We start from the raw sequence: 17762 nt of genomic DNA, 5'->3' as shown, positions 1-17762 counted from the left end.
ATAAAGAAATAAAACCCATACAAATCAAATAGTAGTCAACTGTATAGTCCAGCCACTCTTTTCACAAAACATATCTTACGATTAAAATTGATCGTAAGTTATACTGAAATGTTTATGTTATATTTGTTATTCTCATCGGATTTTGTCTAATGCTTAGTTCGTTTCTGTGTATGCTACATTTTAATGTTGTGTCGTTGTTCTCCTCTTATATTTAATGCGCTTCCCTCAGTTTTAGTTTGAGGCCAGGATTTGTCTTTTTCTATCGATTTACGAGTTTCGAACAGCGGTACACTACTGTTGCCTTTATTTATAGTGACTTACCAGGAGTATTTTTACTCTTTAAGTTTTTTTGGTTTTTTTTTTGTGTGAAAAGAGCCTCAGAACCTCAATCTTAACGTTACGAACTAGATCAGAATATGCTATGTATATTAGAAAGAGACACCAAAATGATCGAACTCACTTGCGCAAAGTGTGATAGAATTGTATGCATAAATTCACCCATATTGAATCTTCTATCAAGGCATGCTGGTGAAAACATAATATCAAGATACAATAAATTGCATAGAGTAGCATTTCTACAATTATGAAGCCATTATTCAAGTTATAAAATGAGCTGAAAATATAATTACTGTCACGATACTGGGTCAATTAAACTTATATGTAACTCTTATTTGACAGAGAAAAGAACACAGGCACTAGTCTGTGAAAAAAAAACACCCTATATAACACTTTGTTTCAGAGACAAGTGCCTGTGGAAAAGAAGTCAACTCATTGTCAATAAAGTGCTACTGGATTGATCGATTACATTTATTGTCGCATGTCTTATATATAATTTTATGCAAATTCACGACGAGAGAAAAAAGTTAACAATTAACATAAAAATAAGGGCAAGTAATGATCTGAAAGGTATGTCGACTGGGATGAACAGCGAAAACGTCTGCCAATGGAAAATGAGGGTATGTTTGATAGAGGTCGAACTTTTGACAAAAGAGTTGTTGCAAGGGTTCTTTCAATGTAAAGAGAGTATGTATCTCACATTTCACCGAACCTTTTGATTTATCATCAAATTCCGCCGGACCTTGCTGCATATTTATACATCTCGCACAATCAAACGAATGCAAGACAAGCAAGGGTTGTACTAATGAATGTGAGGAGTCTAGAGATGACCATAGTTTTATATTCGAAATCAAATTTGTGCGTCTACTGTACATTGTAACTCTATCAAGATTGTTACAGTAAATTATATTTTTAAACATTTGGTGATTTGATCAATATAAAAGGGGGTCCAGGTGTCCTAAGCAGTTCAAATACAGTATGACTAGCCTGTCAACAATGGTGTTGTGTATTGGAACTCCGTACGTGGCAATTGCGTTCGACTTCAATCATTCGACAGTTTTGACACGGTTATGTCAGATTTCCTGCCGAATGTCGGTGGAACATACCAGGTACTCCTCCACCTATTAAAACTAGTCTCTACGATAGCCAAGGTCTCGAAGTTGCATTAACATTGGCGGATCCAAAACTTTTTTTATAAAATGGGAGCACTGACTGTCATAAGAGAGGGCCCACTAGTCATGCTTTAGTGATTTCCTATATAATCAACCAAACTGGTCACGCATATGATTGAACACCAACACTCAATTAATATTGATTGATTGAATATTTGATGTTTAACGCAACTTTCAACACTAGTATACCATTTCGTGGTAGTTAGTCTTTATTGGTGGAGAAAGTCGGAGTGCCCGGAGAAAATCACTGACTATCAAATACATCAAAGATTCGGATATATACTGGAAGATAATGGTCTTTCACAGATTGTATAAGAACAAACAAAGCAGACAAACACACTGGACTTGCTAATAACAAATCATCCTAATACCTTTACGAGGGTGGAAACAAGGGTATATGATCATAACATCGTTTTTTTACCGAAATAAGTGTCATTCCGTCAAGAAAAAAAAACAAGCGGCAAGAAAGATTCCTCTATACAGCAAAGCAAATTGGGATAAAATCATACTGGAAGTATGTGGAATCTATTCAAACTCCCCCAGAAGATGACATCATCGAATATTGTGACTGTATGAAAAGATTCTGTGGACATTCATTAAGCACAAATGAAGTCTCACCACTGAAAAAGATGGTCTACTGCATTCAGATCCTTTTAGATAAAGCAAATATATTTAATCAACAGTTCCAGTGTGAAAGAGCAAGCTTTTCAAACCTTGAATTCCCAAAATAGATGTGGATCTTTAAACAAAAACTATTCATATATGCCAGTTAAATTCACATTTCATGGAATACTGAAAATCCTAAAAAAATCTAAATCCACACAAAGCAGCCGGTCTAGACCAAATTACGTCTAAGATTCTAAACGAGCTAGCCACCAACATAGCAGTGTCACGGAATAGAAGTTCCTTCATAACATAAGTTCCAAAGGGAAAACATATTCTGGAATATAATTTCCACAGGAATAAATATTACAGTATATGTTCCTAACGGAATATACGGTATAGAATATTTGTTCCAACAGGAATAGATATTCTGACAATGTTTTTAACAAAGTTTTCATTGGAACTTCTGTTAGCCGGAACAAATATACGCTGACAGCACCAATGTTCAGTATCATCTCCCAAAATTCGTATGAATCTGGAGAATTTCCAATAGACTGGAAATTGGCCAACGTCTGTCATATCTTCAAAAAAGGTCAAAAGTATAAGGCAGTAAACTACCGTCAAGTTTCTTAATATGTGTATAGCCTGCAAAATCATGGAACGCATAATTACCAGCAACATCATGTCCCATTCAGATAAACAAAACATCGAGTTATTAAATGACATAACACAAAACCTAGATGAAGGAAAGTAAACGACAAAGTAAGCCATTTACTTCTGATCTATAAGCTAAGGCACTACGGGATTGAAGGTAGAACCAACAGATGGATTCTCAGTTTCGTGAGTGGGAGACAAGAGTCAGTAGTGGTTGAAGGAGTAAGCTCTAGCCTTATTGATGTTGAATCAAGTGTACCACAGGGTTCAGACAGTCCTAGGTCCCGCTCTTTTCCTCTACTACATCAATGATATATCAGAGGGAGTTCAATCTAGAACAAGATTGTTTGCCGAAGACACCATCATTTACCTCACAATAACAACCGATGCAGATACAACAACACTGCAAGTGGACTTTGACAGGAGCAAAAATGCGGCGGGGTTAAACTTTTTTTTTTTATCTCAACCCTTCCTTCCCCTATACCTCTAGCCAATGTAGAAAAAACAAACACACAACAATACGTACAGTAAATGTGTTTAATTCCGATGCAAAGACCCTATAAGTAAATCAATATTAAAGCCAAAATATGCAATCTTTAATGACCTAACAACAGTATCGTAACTATATCCCTTCTTGATAAGTCTGTTTAAAGGTTTTGTAAGCTTTTGAGGTGAATACTGACATTTTTGTGCTTTGTAAAGAATATTACCATAAAAGATTGGATGTGAAATACCTGAACGTATAAGTTGTCTTCATGTTCAGTTATATTTACGAATGATGTCCTTGTACTGATGATAAAATTTAGAAAATGTTCTGATATGGATAACTCATGTGTAATAATTTTTCAGTAATACATAAATTTCTCTCGCTAAAATCTAATATGTTGTTAGTTAACACTGTTAATTGACCTGTGAAGAAAAATTATCAAGATTTCTGTGTTTCAGTGAATCCCTATGTTTGATGTGTTTGTGCTTTTTATTTTTCCATTGGTGTGGGGACTTTCAATTTTGAATTTTCCTCAGAGTGCAGTATTTCTGTGACTTTTTATACATAAATTCTCATTTTCTTTCAGCTGTTTACCGACCAATTAACAAGGGTTTGTAACAGATCTTGTTTTACATTTTTTCTCTCCTATATGACTTAAATGCTGGGAAAAAAGAAGTACGTTAATTTTGCCAACATTTCAAAGTCAATGTACCATGACTGAGTAAGGGCAAGTGACATATAATGTCCATGGAATTGAGTTGTTCCAATGGTGGGTAGGCAAAATCTCTATCAAATTCCCAGGAAGGATTATACCCATTTATAATTTTCATATTATTGCTCCTGATGATCTGGATCTATCCATAAATTCGGATCTGAATACCCAGTGTTGTAATGAAGAGTATAAATGTTATAAAACATTGAAAACCATTTATTTTTTTTATACTTGTTGTCCTGTAACTTGTCAGTGGTTGTTGGGCAGATAACTGAATAAAATATTTTTTTTTATACTTTTATTTTTTTCTTTTGCTAGTGAATCCCTTAAGATCAGCTTTTTTAACAAACTGTACTCCATCTTTAAACTTTCCAACCTGTCCATCCACATAGCCACCCACATCATTCCGGTCTTTTTGTCTAAAATAAAAAAAAATGGTTGAGTACATTTTATCAAAATGAATGGTGACATGTAGATTCCAACAGTGTATCAAATAAGATATTGTATTCTCCTTTTGAGACAGTTTCATTTAATAATTCACTTGTCATGAAAATAACAATTTATAGGGGACAATGCTCACTTTAGGCTAAATATGACCTTGAATTTCACTTTTATCAAAAAATTGTAAAATCTGGGGGAGTGGTCTAGCGTTTAGTTAGAGAGGTCAAGTGTATCGGGCATAGTGCAATGCAAATTTGGTGCCAGGATATCTCAGTAGCATGAGTTTGAATCCTGGCCAGTGAAGAACAAAAAACTTGCTTCCGCAAATTAATAGATCTAACTTGTTGGGCTGATATTTAGACGTATTATATATACAGAATGTGTTTTTAGCTTGTATCACCATCACTAGATAAAATCTGTTGTAGAGTTGTCACTGGTGCAGACATACTTTGGGTGAGCATTTCCTAGAAGTGGACTGAAATTTTTTACCTATTTCTTGATTGGTTTACTGAAAATTTAACTGATTACAGAATCTCTCTCTTATTATTTTTACCCAAAATGCACCCCAAAAAAAGAAGTTTTGTCATATCAGGGCAATAACTTCTATGATTGGGTCCTTTCAGAATTTCAGTTGTGATCTATTTGAAGATCTTGTCTTGTCTTGCTCAATATTTTTGTTTTGAGGTAAATCTCTTAAATGGTTTTCAAGAATAATGTTTATAATCATTCAACGTGTTTATGTCTAATGAATCGATGTAACCTTTGCTTAAGATACACTGTAACCATACCTTCTTTTGCCTCTGTTTGGTGCTACTTTATACCCTAAGCTTCTATCCTGTAAGGAAACGTGGTTCATATTTATAACACTAACTAATAATGACAACTATTCAATGCATAGCAGTTTTCTTAAAAAATTAACAAGTTTGAGAAATATTGTATTCAGAAGCATCAAAAGAAAGAATTTAAAAATAAAATGAAGACAATTTTTTTTTTTTTTATTCAGAATGGGTTTCCTTTGCTTATTTTTATTTTTGAACAATATACTTTAAAGATGAAATCTTAATTTATATATAACTATTGTAAACTTTATTATCAATTTCAAAGACACTAAATTAAGAGGTGTTGAGTTTTTTACTTACTATTTCTCTCTGTATTTTCTCGTTTGCCTTCTCAGTTTTTTTCATAGTAATGAACTCTTTATAATTGTAAAACTTGTTCTTTGGTGGCTGAAACACAAGAAATTAAGGTCTTGTCAGTTTTAATCATAGAAATTTGTATCCAGTCAACGTTTCTCGCAAACATAAGTTTGTTTAACATTCTGGTTCCAGTTGAGTTAGTTAAAATATTTTAAAAAGATGAAACATGGTTCATTAGTTTTGATTTTATACACTTTTTGTATTGGCTACTAACCCATAACCTGCACTTGTTTTGTTGAGGCTTACTGACAATGATAAAGTAGTAGGTCCAGTTAGATCCCCTTTTAGCCCAAAATATAACAGTTTTACAAAATTGTTGAAATGTAAACTTTTAGCTATTTATTGGAAAGTAGAATACTCCTGTTACATAAATATGGACAGTTTTGACAATACAATGCATATATATCGGGTACTAATATCATTACATCATGCTAAATTACTGAAATCTTCATAATTTTAGCATTTGAGTTAAATTTTAGAAGGTTTCAGTCTTAAATGGAAGTGGCCACATTTGTGTTCATTCTTAATATTTAAATGCAAGTTGTACTTGATGATAATACTTAACATATATAAAGGTTGATAGTGAACATGGATGTGGCCACTTTCATTTTTGACAAAAAACATCTGATAAGAGACATATTATGGCATATATATATATATTTGAAAGATTTTTTATATTTCAGCTTGAAATTGGTCGTCTTTAATGACTAAGCCAGTTCAAATCTTTCACATAAACTAATTGAATCGACTGAAGAAGACACTAAAATGTTTAAAAGGTGTTAAAAATCTTTCATCAGATGAACCTGAAGTTTGAGGCCATAATCAGCCTACTCCTTTGGTGACCATTATTAAACAGCTAAAGAAATTCTTTAATCGTTATTTTTCTAAAATTTATATAAGAGTGGCTTTTCAATGTGAATTTAAAAAAATTAACATTTGTCTAATATTCCTGTAGATTAAGGAAAACACGAAGGTGTTCTGACAATGACATGTATATTCAAGTGTAGAGTATAACTCAACAACATGTAGGATATTATGAGTACCATAAAAGGGATGCAATACAGTTTCAGGGGAGATAACAAAAAATTGTTCCTAAATCTCCAATTTTGAAGTGAATTTTTTAGCTTAGATTTTGTCTTTAACCTCAAAACTATAACCCTACTATACCTTGGCGCCAAGTTGTACGAGGAGAGCCACCATTGCTTCATCTTTTTTATTTCCTTCAAAACCTTTTATACCAAACTTTCTAACTTCAAATCTTGCTCTTTTCATGTCAAATTCTTCATCTGAGTTACCATCCTTCATTCCTGTATGTTTTCCTAATCCTTTATTCTAGAATAAAACATTTCAATACAATTTAGGACAAGTTCATGAATAAGTATTTGAAATACATATTATTCGTTCAATTGATCCTCTTTTGAATAAAACAATGTATCATCACTATGTATGTTTACTTTGAAATAAATGTAGTCAAATATGGTTATAAACAATAAAGATAACTTGGAAAGTAGGGCAGTAAATTCACTCCTTTTAAAGTCAAGTTACAGTAAATGGACTACTGTGGATTCATTTTTATTCGTGGTATACCAATTTTCGTGGGTTTCGTGGGTCACAGCGAACCACGAATTTAAGAATTCAACGAAGAATAATCCCGAGAAATGTGCATGGAGTCGGATATTTATTTCCGCTTATGTTAGGCAGTTCTAGCATAGTGTTGACTAGCGATAAACATAGTAACATAACACATGTTTTTTATTGAAAGAAGGTACAAGTATTTGATTAAATCTATAATAAATTTATCGAATATCAGTGATAATTTACTTTTTAAAATTGATTAAAACTGCAAGTTGTTAATTACCGTGTCATAGTTTGATTTACCAGTGATTAAAAATCAATAGGATTAAGTACGGAGATATTGCCCGTAAGTAATATTGTTTATGACAGGAACATTTATTTTCACACCTTATACTTATATCACTGTTTATTATATCGTGATTAGGGAAATGAGCTATCAATCATAAAGTTTTGAATGCCTTATAGAATTCAGACAGGAATTTATAAATTGTAAAACAAACAATTAATTAGTTGTCTCTGTCCATTATTGTAATCGAAGTTATCAATGAGCACTTTAACCTAGAATGACCAAGCGAGGATTTTGACAATTCAATGAATTCCTTCTTTATTGTTTTGTTTTATTATTGATCAAACCAAGGATGTTATTTGATCTCCTAAATCAAAAGGAAATCCACGAATTACGTATCTAATTTTTTGGTGTTGTAATCAGCAATCCACGAATTTACGTATACCACGAAACGTCTTTTTTTCTCTATCCACGAAAATTGATACCCACGAAAATAAATGAATCCACAGTATGTAACAGATTTTGCATACAACTTTGGCTGGTGATCAAACGAAAATTGAATGCATTTATCTCTTTAATCCAGTTCACATATTTTCTTATGGTGTGAACTTTTAAAAATACATATGCCAAAATTAGGGTGTTTAACCTGATATCAGGGTTCACTGGACATTAAAAAATGATAGTGCAAGCAGGACATGGTGTCCTATGGACACATATCCTTGTTTCCTTTATTTTTCAGAGGAAAAAAAGTTGATTTTTTGTAATGAAAAAGAACTTTTAAAAATTATCAAATGAATAATTCCTATGTGCTTTGAGCACAGGCAGTTGTCTTTCAGTTTTTTTTTTACCTATATACTTAAATATAACAAGTTTTTTTCAAAGACAGCTGTCTGTAGTTTGAGACAATAATTAACTCTATATAACTGTTAGAATTTACCAAACAGTTTGATAAAATATCAAACAATTCCATTGTCACATTCAATATATATTTGAGTTAAATTCTAAAGACATGATATATATCATACATATATTATAATTTACCTTTCTTTTTCGTTTGCTAGGGTTTTCATACACAACAACCTCAGGACCCTTTGTGGGTTTTCCATTTTTATTTTTCTGTGAGATTGATTGTTTTTCAGATTCTAACTTCTCTTCTAATTCGTTTAACCCAAGTTCATTTTTCATTTCAAAAAGAGTTCTTTTTTGTCCTGTTAATTTACATATGTCTTCATTCTTAATATTTTCATTCACTCTTGGATTCAGTAAAATTTCTTTCTTTTGTTTCTTTCTTTCCTTTTTCTTTTGTCGTCTGTTACCTTTACTGTTTGATGAATCTTTATCTAAATCATTCTCATCTGCTCTTTGTTTTTTCTTTCTCTTTTGTTTCTTATTGAAACTTTCATCCAGAAAGCTTTCATCTGGCAATTGAAAATACACAAATTAACCTTGCACTAAAAATAGAACAAGCCAAGAATCAAATGTGAAACATAAAACTTATTGGATCATATCCAAATAGTTTTATAAGATAGTCATGGTATTGAAAAAAATATCTGACCAGCTAAACTAATATTTCTATACAATATCTTCAAATTATAAAATGTTTTCGAATAAATGTGATGAAAACAGTCATTTCAAATATCAATAAGTCCTATGACCAAACCCATCTAAATGAGTTCTTTTATTTTAGACAAAGCTGTTAATATTAGCAAAAATGCAAATTTGTGAAGATTTGAGTATATCTGCATGAATTAAAGATACTAGTACCTGATGTGCATTGTTTTCTAAAAAAAAAAAAACCCAGCCATATTTCTGTAACAGAAGTATTCTTCTTTCCAATCAATAGTTGAAAGTTTTGTAAAAATGCTATATTTTGGGCCAAAAGGGGGCCGGGTCTTACTGTGATTACACCTTTTCCAATTCACAGATGATTTAAAGTTTAAAAAAAAAAAAAATATGGTGTCTCATGGCTACATCATGTACATATTCCTGTTTTTTTCTTTCTTTATATTCTTGTTTATTTTCTCATGGTTGGAGTATGTAAGGTGACCTATATTTTTTTTTACCTCTACATGTATTTTTATAAAAATTAATGAAAAATGCTAAAAATTAACTATAAAGGGCAATAACTCCTTAAGGGGTCAATTGACTATTTTGGTCATGAGAACTTATTTGTAGATCTTGTTTTGCTGAACATTATTGCTGTTTACAGTTTATCTCTATCTATAATAATATTCAAGATAATAACAAAAAACGGCAAAATTTCCTTAAAATTACCAATTCAGGGCAGTAACCTAACAGCGGGTTGTCCGATCCATGTGAAAATATCAGGGCAGATAGATCTTGACCTGATAAACACTTTTAACTCATGTCAGATTTGCTCTAAATGATTTGATTTTTGAGTTATAAGCCAAAAACTGCATTTTACCCCTATGTTCTATTTTTAGCCATGGCAGCCATCTTGGTTGGTTGGCCGGGTCACGCCACACATTTTTTAAACTAAATACTCCAATGATGATTGTGGCCAAGTTTGGTTTAATTTGGCCCAGTAGTTTCAGAGGAGAAGATTTTTGTAAAAGTTAACGACGACGGACAACGACGACGACGGACGCCAAGTGATGGGAAATGCTCACTTGGCCCTTCGGGCCAGGTGAGCTAAAAAACAATTAAAGTATTGTTGTTTCATCACTATCGTAAATTAAAGGAAACCCCTACAAAGACATCTTGCTGATGTCAGTTTATAGGAAATTGTTCAATTACCATTCTTTAACAAAGAAAATTTTTCAAATAACATTCTTTCATAAAGAAAAAGATATCCTTTGCTAAAACAAGATACCTTTTTATGCCCCACCTACAATAGTAGAGGGGCATTATGATTTCTGGTCTGTGCGTTCATTTGTCCGTCCGTCCGTCTGTCCCGCTTCAGGTTAAAGTTTTTGGTCAAGGTAGTTTTTGATGAAGCTGAAGTCTAATCAACTTGAAACTTAGTACACATGTTGTTTATGATATGTTCTTTCTAACTGTAAAGCCAAATTAGACTTTTGACCCCCAATTTCACGGTCCACTGAACATAGAAAATGAAAGTGCAGGTTTCAGGTTAAAGTTTTTGGTCAAGGTAGTTTTTGATGAAGTTGAAGTCCAATCAACAGGAAACTTAGTACACATGTTCCCTATGGTATGATCTTTTTATTTTAGTGCCAAATTAGATTTTTTATCCAATTTCACGGTCCATTGAACATGGAAAATGATAGTGCGAGTGGAGCATCTGTGTACTTTGTACACATTCTTGTTTTACATATACTTTATTCTTTTTTTTTATCTATGAAATAAAGTTGTGTTTAGATACTGAGGAGTATTTGTGTAAAGGGTAGATGTTTTAAAATTGTTTTCATGCTATTGCACACAAAAAGGGACTTAGATTGAATGTAATCAAATAGATCTTTTGTTATTTATTTGTTTTTACTTCAATCACTTACCTCAAAAGTGGATAGTTTCACAGTAACAACAAAGGCCAGCTTTGATAGTTGATAAAAATGTTTGTCATTTAGAAAATATTTCATGTAAAATTTTACAGACCAAGCAACATGAGCAACACTACATAATACTGTTTGTGAGGTCACTTATGTTTTTTTTCTGTAGGAATGAATGATTTAAATGAATGATTTTTTAATCATTCATCTATGGTTGAAATTTTAAATGTACATGTGTACAGTAAACAGAATTATGAATGTAAAGTCTTGTGGTAGAACATATCTATATGATGGTTTTCTTAGTGAATTGTCAATACCTTAATCTGTAATGAATTAGTTTCTATAATCATGATAATGTGATTTACACACACAATTTGGGGGAGTTGTCTGTTGTGACAACACACATGTGTATTTGTCATGGAGGTAAGACAGGATATAGTAATTTTTGAGGTTTTATAGACTTGTAAAGTTTTTAAATCAATCATCATGATCATTGTTATCAAAAAATTTCTGTATTATACTACTTACTGTAATCATGTAACCTCTTTAAAAGACTGTTTGTGATATTATCATCGGCCATTCTCTTTCACTTCAACTTCATAAAATATTCACCACTGTACAAAATAATTCCTGGTAAAACAAATTTAACTCAGAGAGACTAAGAACTTGTCCCACCTGTAAAGTAATTTTGAATGACAATCAATGATAATTAGGAGAAAAATATATAAAAATAAAAAGAAGAATGTATCCAAGGACATGAATGCCCCAGTTCAAGCTTTTCAATATTCACAGTTGAAAAAGGGTCATATATGTAACTATAGAACAGTATATAACTCCCAACCCAAATTCAAACTATGGCTGTGTGTTGTGGTTCTTAGCATTGTCTGATTTTCATGAAATTTTGCGATTGCTTTAAAAGGCTTTAACATGAAAAATGTGTGACATTTGTGCCTCAGCATGTATGTTTAAAAGAAATGATAAATCAAAACTTATTTTCTATAAATAATTTATCAGCAACTACCATAGGAGAAAAAAGCTAGTTATTTCCCTAATATTTTGTGGGAAATCATGTTCCTTTGTACAAATTTTATTTTGTAATTCTCGGTTAAATTATGTTAATCTGTACATTGGATCATACATGTCATAGGCCAAATTTTAGTTCCTTTTTATGATAGTCAAAGTTCAAGTCTGATGGCTGGTTGACCAATAATTCTGTAAGTTGGTGACAGGTCTATGTAATGCTCTTCTTTCTTCTTCTTAAGTATACAATATTCCAGCGACTTGTTCTATTCTAATAAGCTTTTTCATACTTAAGTTATTGCTTTAAATTTTAATTATGCTTGACATTTTTCACATGTGCTTGTATTTTTAATTGTAGTTGTGCTTCAGTTTTGCCTTTTGGCATGTTGAGATATGTATTTTAGTAATGCTTGCTGTTTGGTGTGAGCCAAGGCTCCGTGTTGAAGGCCGTACCTTACCCTATAATGGTTTACTTTTATAAATTGTTACTTGAATGGAGAGTTATCTCATTGGCACTCATACCACATATTCCTATATCTACAATGTATCTAGCTTGTATTTCAATATGCCTGTGCTGTTAATGTTAAGGTTCATCATAAAAAACAGACAAACATGGCTGTATTTACATGCCAAAAACTACTCTGAGTGCAGACTTACCTGTCCAGTTGGAAAAGTGGTAATGCCTGGCATCCGCTAGATATATTAAAGTTAAATGCATTTTGTGTTTCAGATTTCGATCATACGGCAATCACGATTATGTACTTACAGAACATTAATTAAATCTATACTACCCTACAGAATGAGGATTAAGAAAGTGCTGGAAAATTTTAATAGAGCAGGGATACTATCTATCTGGTAAATGACAACATAAAGGCGTGCGAAATTGACGATCTTTTCCAGTGAAAGACATGATTCCAGAAATGACCTATTGACAAGGGCAATAGGTATCTTCACATAGGTGAGTTAAAAAGTTTATCTGAGTGGACAGTATCAAAGTAATTCAGGTGTTTGTTTATTTTTACACCTTCTGCAGAACAGCATAAAGGAAAAAAAGATGCCCCTCAAAAACCAAAAAAGATTTTATCTTTCTTAAACACAAAATGCATTTAACTTTTATATATCTAGTGGATGCTAGGCCTTAAACTTTCCAAAGGAGCACAGGTAAGTCTGTAAGAATCCGGGTCTGTTCTCGCCCAATCATGTTTGCGCCCATTCACGTTCGCACCCAAAGTCCGTTCGCACCCTACATGTTCGCACCCAAGTCTGTTCGCGCACAATTTTTATTGGTATTATTTATATAATTTGGAATCGAGTTTTGGTAAGTGTATTGCTATAAATATTTTTTGTTCATTGTTTCTACATATAGTGAGATTCTGACAACGTTTTTTAATGTCTTAAATAAATCTTATTAATCATGTTTAGCCAAGTGTACTGTTCTATATAAAAAAATTTTTTTTTTCTTTTGGCAATTTGCAAGTTAAAACAACAAACATGATTAATAAACACTCAACAATAACACAGGTTTAGCTGTGTATAATAATTAATCATCAAATTAAAAGAAAAAAATCTATATTATAATGCCTCAAATTTTATTCAAGAAAATAAAATTATTTGGTATAAATTGGGTGTGAACTTGTAGGGAGGGAACGGACTTCGGGAGCGAACATGTGAGGTGCTAACGTGTAGGGTGGGAAAGTGTATTGGGCGCGAACAGACCTGATACCAGTCTGTACACAGAGTAGTTTTTGAGGTGAAAATAGAGCCATTTTTGTCCATTTGTTATGATGAACCTGAATGTCATGAATGTTATATAACTTGTCTGCATGTAATGTGTTGTGTGTTTAATGTTGTTATTTTCTTATATTAAACTTTCGTATTCGTATTCTAGTTCTAGGAGAGAACAGTTATTATATTGCTTTGTTTACAACAATGTTGCCTACGGAACGTCTAGGCGAAATAGACCATGATACCCTTAGTGACTTACAATCTACGCCAGTCGGTTAAAGAGCTCTTAAGAGCTCATGTTCTTTGTTATTATGTATATATGCAACCCGACTTTAAATAAAGATTACTTTACTTTAATCTACCAGCAGCGGTATCCGCTGTCAATGTTGATAGTTATCACAGAAGTTTGAAATCCTATCGATAAGGGGGTAAAATATACCAAAGTCGACTATCACAGTAGAGCCAGAAGCTCTACTGTGATAGTCGACTTTAATATATTTTTATCCCCTGATTGATAGGATTTTAAACTCCGGTGATAGTTATTTACCCTAAACAGCAGCTAAATCACAGTAAATACTTTTTACATGGGGGCAGACATCTTGAAAATAACGCCATCTGTACGAGCTTATATAAACTCGTACCTTTACAATCTCGTCCTAGAGTGCAATACATATCGATTGTACCGATTAATGAGCGGGATCGGACCTTTAACGGGACTCCGGGATCGGGTATTTTTAAGCGCGGGATTTCGGGATCCGGGAATTCTTTTTTCGAATTTCGGGATGTCGGGATTTATATTTATTCAGTTAAATTCGCCGGACCTCGGGATTTTGTGTTTTAAAGCCCGTGCCATGATTTCGGGATCAGGACCCCTCCTACCCCCCATTAATATTAAGAGTGCAAATATAATCAGCTAAAACAAGATATAATTTCGTTTATTAGCACTATATTAAAAGAAAAAAAAAAAAAAAACCCACATTATTCCATTAGCAGTAGAACCTGGAATCCTGATGAAATATTCTGTTCCTATTTTGCTAAGCTTCAATTCAGATATAACCTATATATAGTTGTGACTGCAGTCTGGCGCATTCTTAATTTTGGCCGGAATGTTGAGGACAAATTTTGAAAAATCCAAAAAAATCAAACATATCATTGCCTGAATGAGTTGCAACCTTATAATATAAACTTGTTTTTAATAATATCTAAACTTATCCAACTGAAGACGATTTGAAGAAACTAGTATGTTGTAAATCCTGTTACCTGTTCTAAGCTATTGTAATAACATTAACGGTACCAATTTCCTGCACCATATGCGCATTTCGACAATACATGTCTCTTCAGAGATGCTCAGTCGTGGCCAAAATATTTGAAATCCAAAGCTTATATAAAAGATAAAGAGCAATGATAAAAAAGGTCCAAAAAGTATAGCCAAATCCGTGAAAGGAATCAGAGCTTTGCACGAGGGAGATACATTCCTTAATTTATAATAATTTCTAATATTTTGTTACAGCAAATTTTATTAACACAATAAAAAAACCGAAGTACTAGCTACTGGGCTGGAGATACCCTCGGGGACTAATAGTCCACATAAATGTGCCTAGAGTAATTCACTGAAGGACGTTTTGAAAATCCCATGTTTTTCGAATGTTCAGTGTACGACATGTGCACAGTACTCCATACTTCAGATGCGCGCCAAAGCAAGCATGGCTGATTCTATCACTTGTCATTTATGTTCAGAAGAAGATATTATTACAAATCGAAGAAGTCATGCATCCGAATGTATGAAAAAGCACGATGCTCTCAGAACGATAGAGTAGGAGGTTGAAGCGAATGGGTTGATTCCATTTTCCCCATGCGGATTGCGAAAAAAGGAGACCCAAGTAACGTTATATATGCTTAGCTGTTATTGTAACTAATAAAGAAGATCACAGTTATAAGCTGTAAATTAAAGACAGATTATTACTTACAGATGGTGGTATTCTGCTTTTCTGCTGTCATATTCTCTTGACTGCTCATCTTTCTTCATATTTGAATCCCTGTCGCTCTCTGCCGGGTGCTTTGATGTCTTCAGATGGTTCCAACCTTCACCAGATGTTTCGACCCTGTACCATTACATCCTCCGGTTGGCGGGTCAGTAGAGGTGGCCAAACCTCTACTCATCAGCACTCGGCTTCCAGCTCAGATCATCTCGGCGATGCCATAACCAGCAAGATGAACGCTCTGCTGCTTCCCCTAGCTGTCTTACTGCTGTCTTTCTTGCCTTTCCAACTATTCCCATTGCCTGTAGCATCCTCCATACTGACTGTGCAGGAAAACCTCTGCAGCCTACTTCTACTGGGAACAGCCATGCTTTCCAACCTCTCTCTCTACATGTTGTCATCAGCTCTGTATACTTTTCCTTCTTCCGCTGGTATGCCTCTTCACATCTCTCTTCCCAAGGAACTGTCAGTTCTATTGCAACTATCATCTTTGAAGGCTGTGACCACACTACAATGTCTGGGCGTAGGGTTGTCTGTACGCATTCTGGAAACACAAGCTTCTTTCCAATGTCAGCTCTCATGTTCCAATCACTGCCCTTGTCCAAGATGAAGTGCTGTTGAGACTTTGTTGCATGTCCAGTATCTCCCTCTCTAACGAATCTGATCTGTTTTGCCTCTGTTTTTGATGGTCTCTTCTTTTTTCTCTCTATATCAAGGATTTCTGCTAGATGTTTTAGGACCTTGTCGTGTCGCCATCGATACCTTCCCTGTGTCAGAGCAACCTTGCAGCCTGAAAGTATATGTGCCATAGTACCTCGTTCACCACATAACTTGCAGCTTGGTTCTTCCATCAGCCCCCACTGGTGTAAGTTTGAAGGGGAAGGAAGTGTATCGTACACAGACCTAAGCATGAATGAGATTCTGAATGGTTCCATCCTCCATAACTCTGCCCATGTGATCTTTCTTTCTGGCAAGTTCCACTTCATCCATGCACCTTGACGGCTTAGCTCCACTGCTTTTGCCCTTCTTTGTTCTTCTTCTACTGTTCTTATTTCTGACTGTACCATGCTACTCTTCTCTTTTGGTGTTGCCTTTGACCACTGTTGGAAATGTGTCATTCCTAAGCCTTGTCTACCAGTACAGGTGTTGCCAACTATGTCTTTGTGGTGAAGAATACTTTCTGCTTGATCGACTGCAGTTCTTGCTGACCATTTGCGTCCAGTACGTGTCTGTATTCCTGCCTCACTGATCTTGCTATCCTTCGAGTCTCTGAGAGTCATAACAAGTCTGCTCTTTGATACCTTGTATTCCTCCAAAGTTGATGTTAAAGGTAGCTGTAGTTGTGATGATCTACTGTAAAGGCCTATGGCTGTAAAGCTTGGTGGTACTCCTAGCCATCTTCTTAGGTGGCTGTTTATCTGTCTTTCTATAGATTCGACTGTTGTTGCTGTCATTTCATAGATACTACGTGCAATCAGGGCCGTAACTACCTATGAGGCAGGGGAGGCACCCCTGAATTTTCTACACCAAAATTTTTTTTTGAAGTAATAAAATAAAATATTGCCAATATGTACACCAAGAACTTGAATTTATATTATAAACAACACAAGTTTACAGTTTTAACAGTGTTATCATGATACGTGATATGTCTGTCATTTTTCTGATTTTTGATCGAAAGTGAACCGTTTCAGTATTTGTTTGGTTTTTTTTCCGTGTGGCTGTCCGTCTGTTATTCACTATTGAGGGGGTCAGTATTCGTACGAGAAACTTTGCTTTCGATAATTGTGAATAAAAACTTAACTATTCACATTTATTTGGGGGCTCAATTAAGCAGAGGAATTAAGTTCCTTTTGTATTGTGAATCTTTTAAGATATCGGAAATTCGTTACCGGATGAATCAGCTGTTGGATCGTTTTTTTAAGTCTCGCGATCGTACGAGAACATTATGGTCAATGCCTTAGTAGGTAAACACTCCCATTCGTTGAAGCAGGGACTTTCTATACTAAGTATATATAACCCCGTGAAATTCCGACACAAGTCCGTGAACTTCGGCACGGGTTACATTAAAGTCTGTAAGTCTATAATTGACACTATGGCTGCTTTAAACGC

General features: G+C 34.0%; 2 protein-coding genes across 3 annotated transcripts; both read right to left on the bottom strand.

The window, feature by feature from the left end:
- Positions 1-4231: 4231 nt before the first annotated feature.
- LOC143064674 (uncharacterized) lies at positions 4232-14340 on the bottom strand. Of its 2 annotated transcripts, none has more exons than XM_076237669.1 (7): positions 14222-14340; positions 11458-11604; positions 8504-8880; positions 6769-6933; positions 5545-5631; positions 5194-5240; positions 4232-4383 (listed from the first exon to the last, which is right to left on the bottom strand). In XM_076237669.1, the coding sequence occupies exons 2-7, from the start codon at positions 11507-11509 to the stop codon at positions 4263-4265; spliced, it is 849 nt and encodes a 282-aa protein (XP_076093784.1). In that variant the 5' UTR covers positions 11510-11604; positions 14222-14340; the 3' UTR covers positions 4232-4262. The 2 variants fall into 2 exon arrangements, with proteins under 2 accessions (XP_076093784.1, XP_076093785.1); XM_076237670.1 differs by having other exon boundaries at positions 14252-14288.
- Positions 14341-15826: 1486 nt separating this feature from the next.
- LOC143062565 (uncharacterized) lies at positions 15827-17107 on the bottom strand. The gene has a single exon (XM_076234229.1). It carries the CDS (start codon positions 17105-17107, stop codon positions 15827-15829), a length of 1281 nt encoding a protein of 426 aa, XP_076090344.1.
- Between the last annotated feature and the right edge of the window lie 655 nt (positions 17108-17762).

Source organism: Mytilus galloprovincialis, chromosome 2 (assembly GCF_965363235.1).
Source record: "Mytilus galloprovincialis chromosome 2, xbMytGall1.hap1.1, whole genome shotgun sequence".
Lineage (NCBI taxonomy): Eukaryota > Metazoa > Mollusca > Bivalvia > Mytilida > Mytilidae > Mytilus > Mytilus galloprovincialis.
This window is presented reverse-complemented; position numbering and strand designations above follow the sequence as displayed.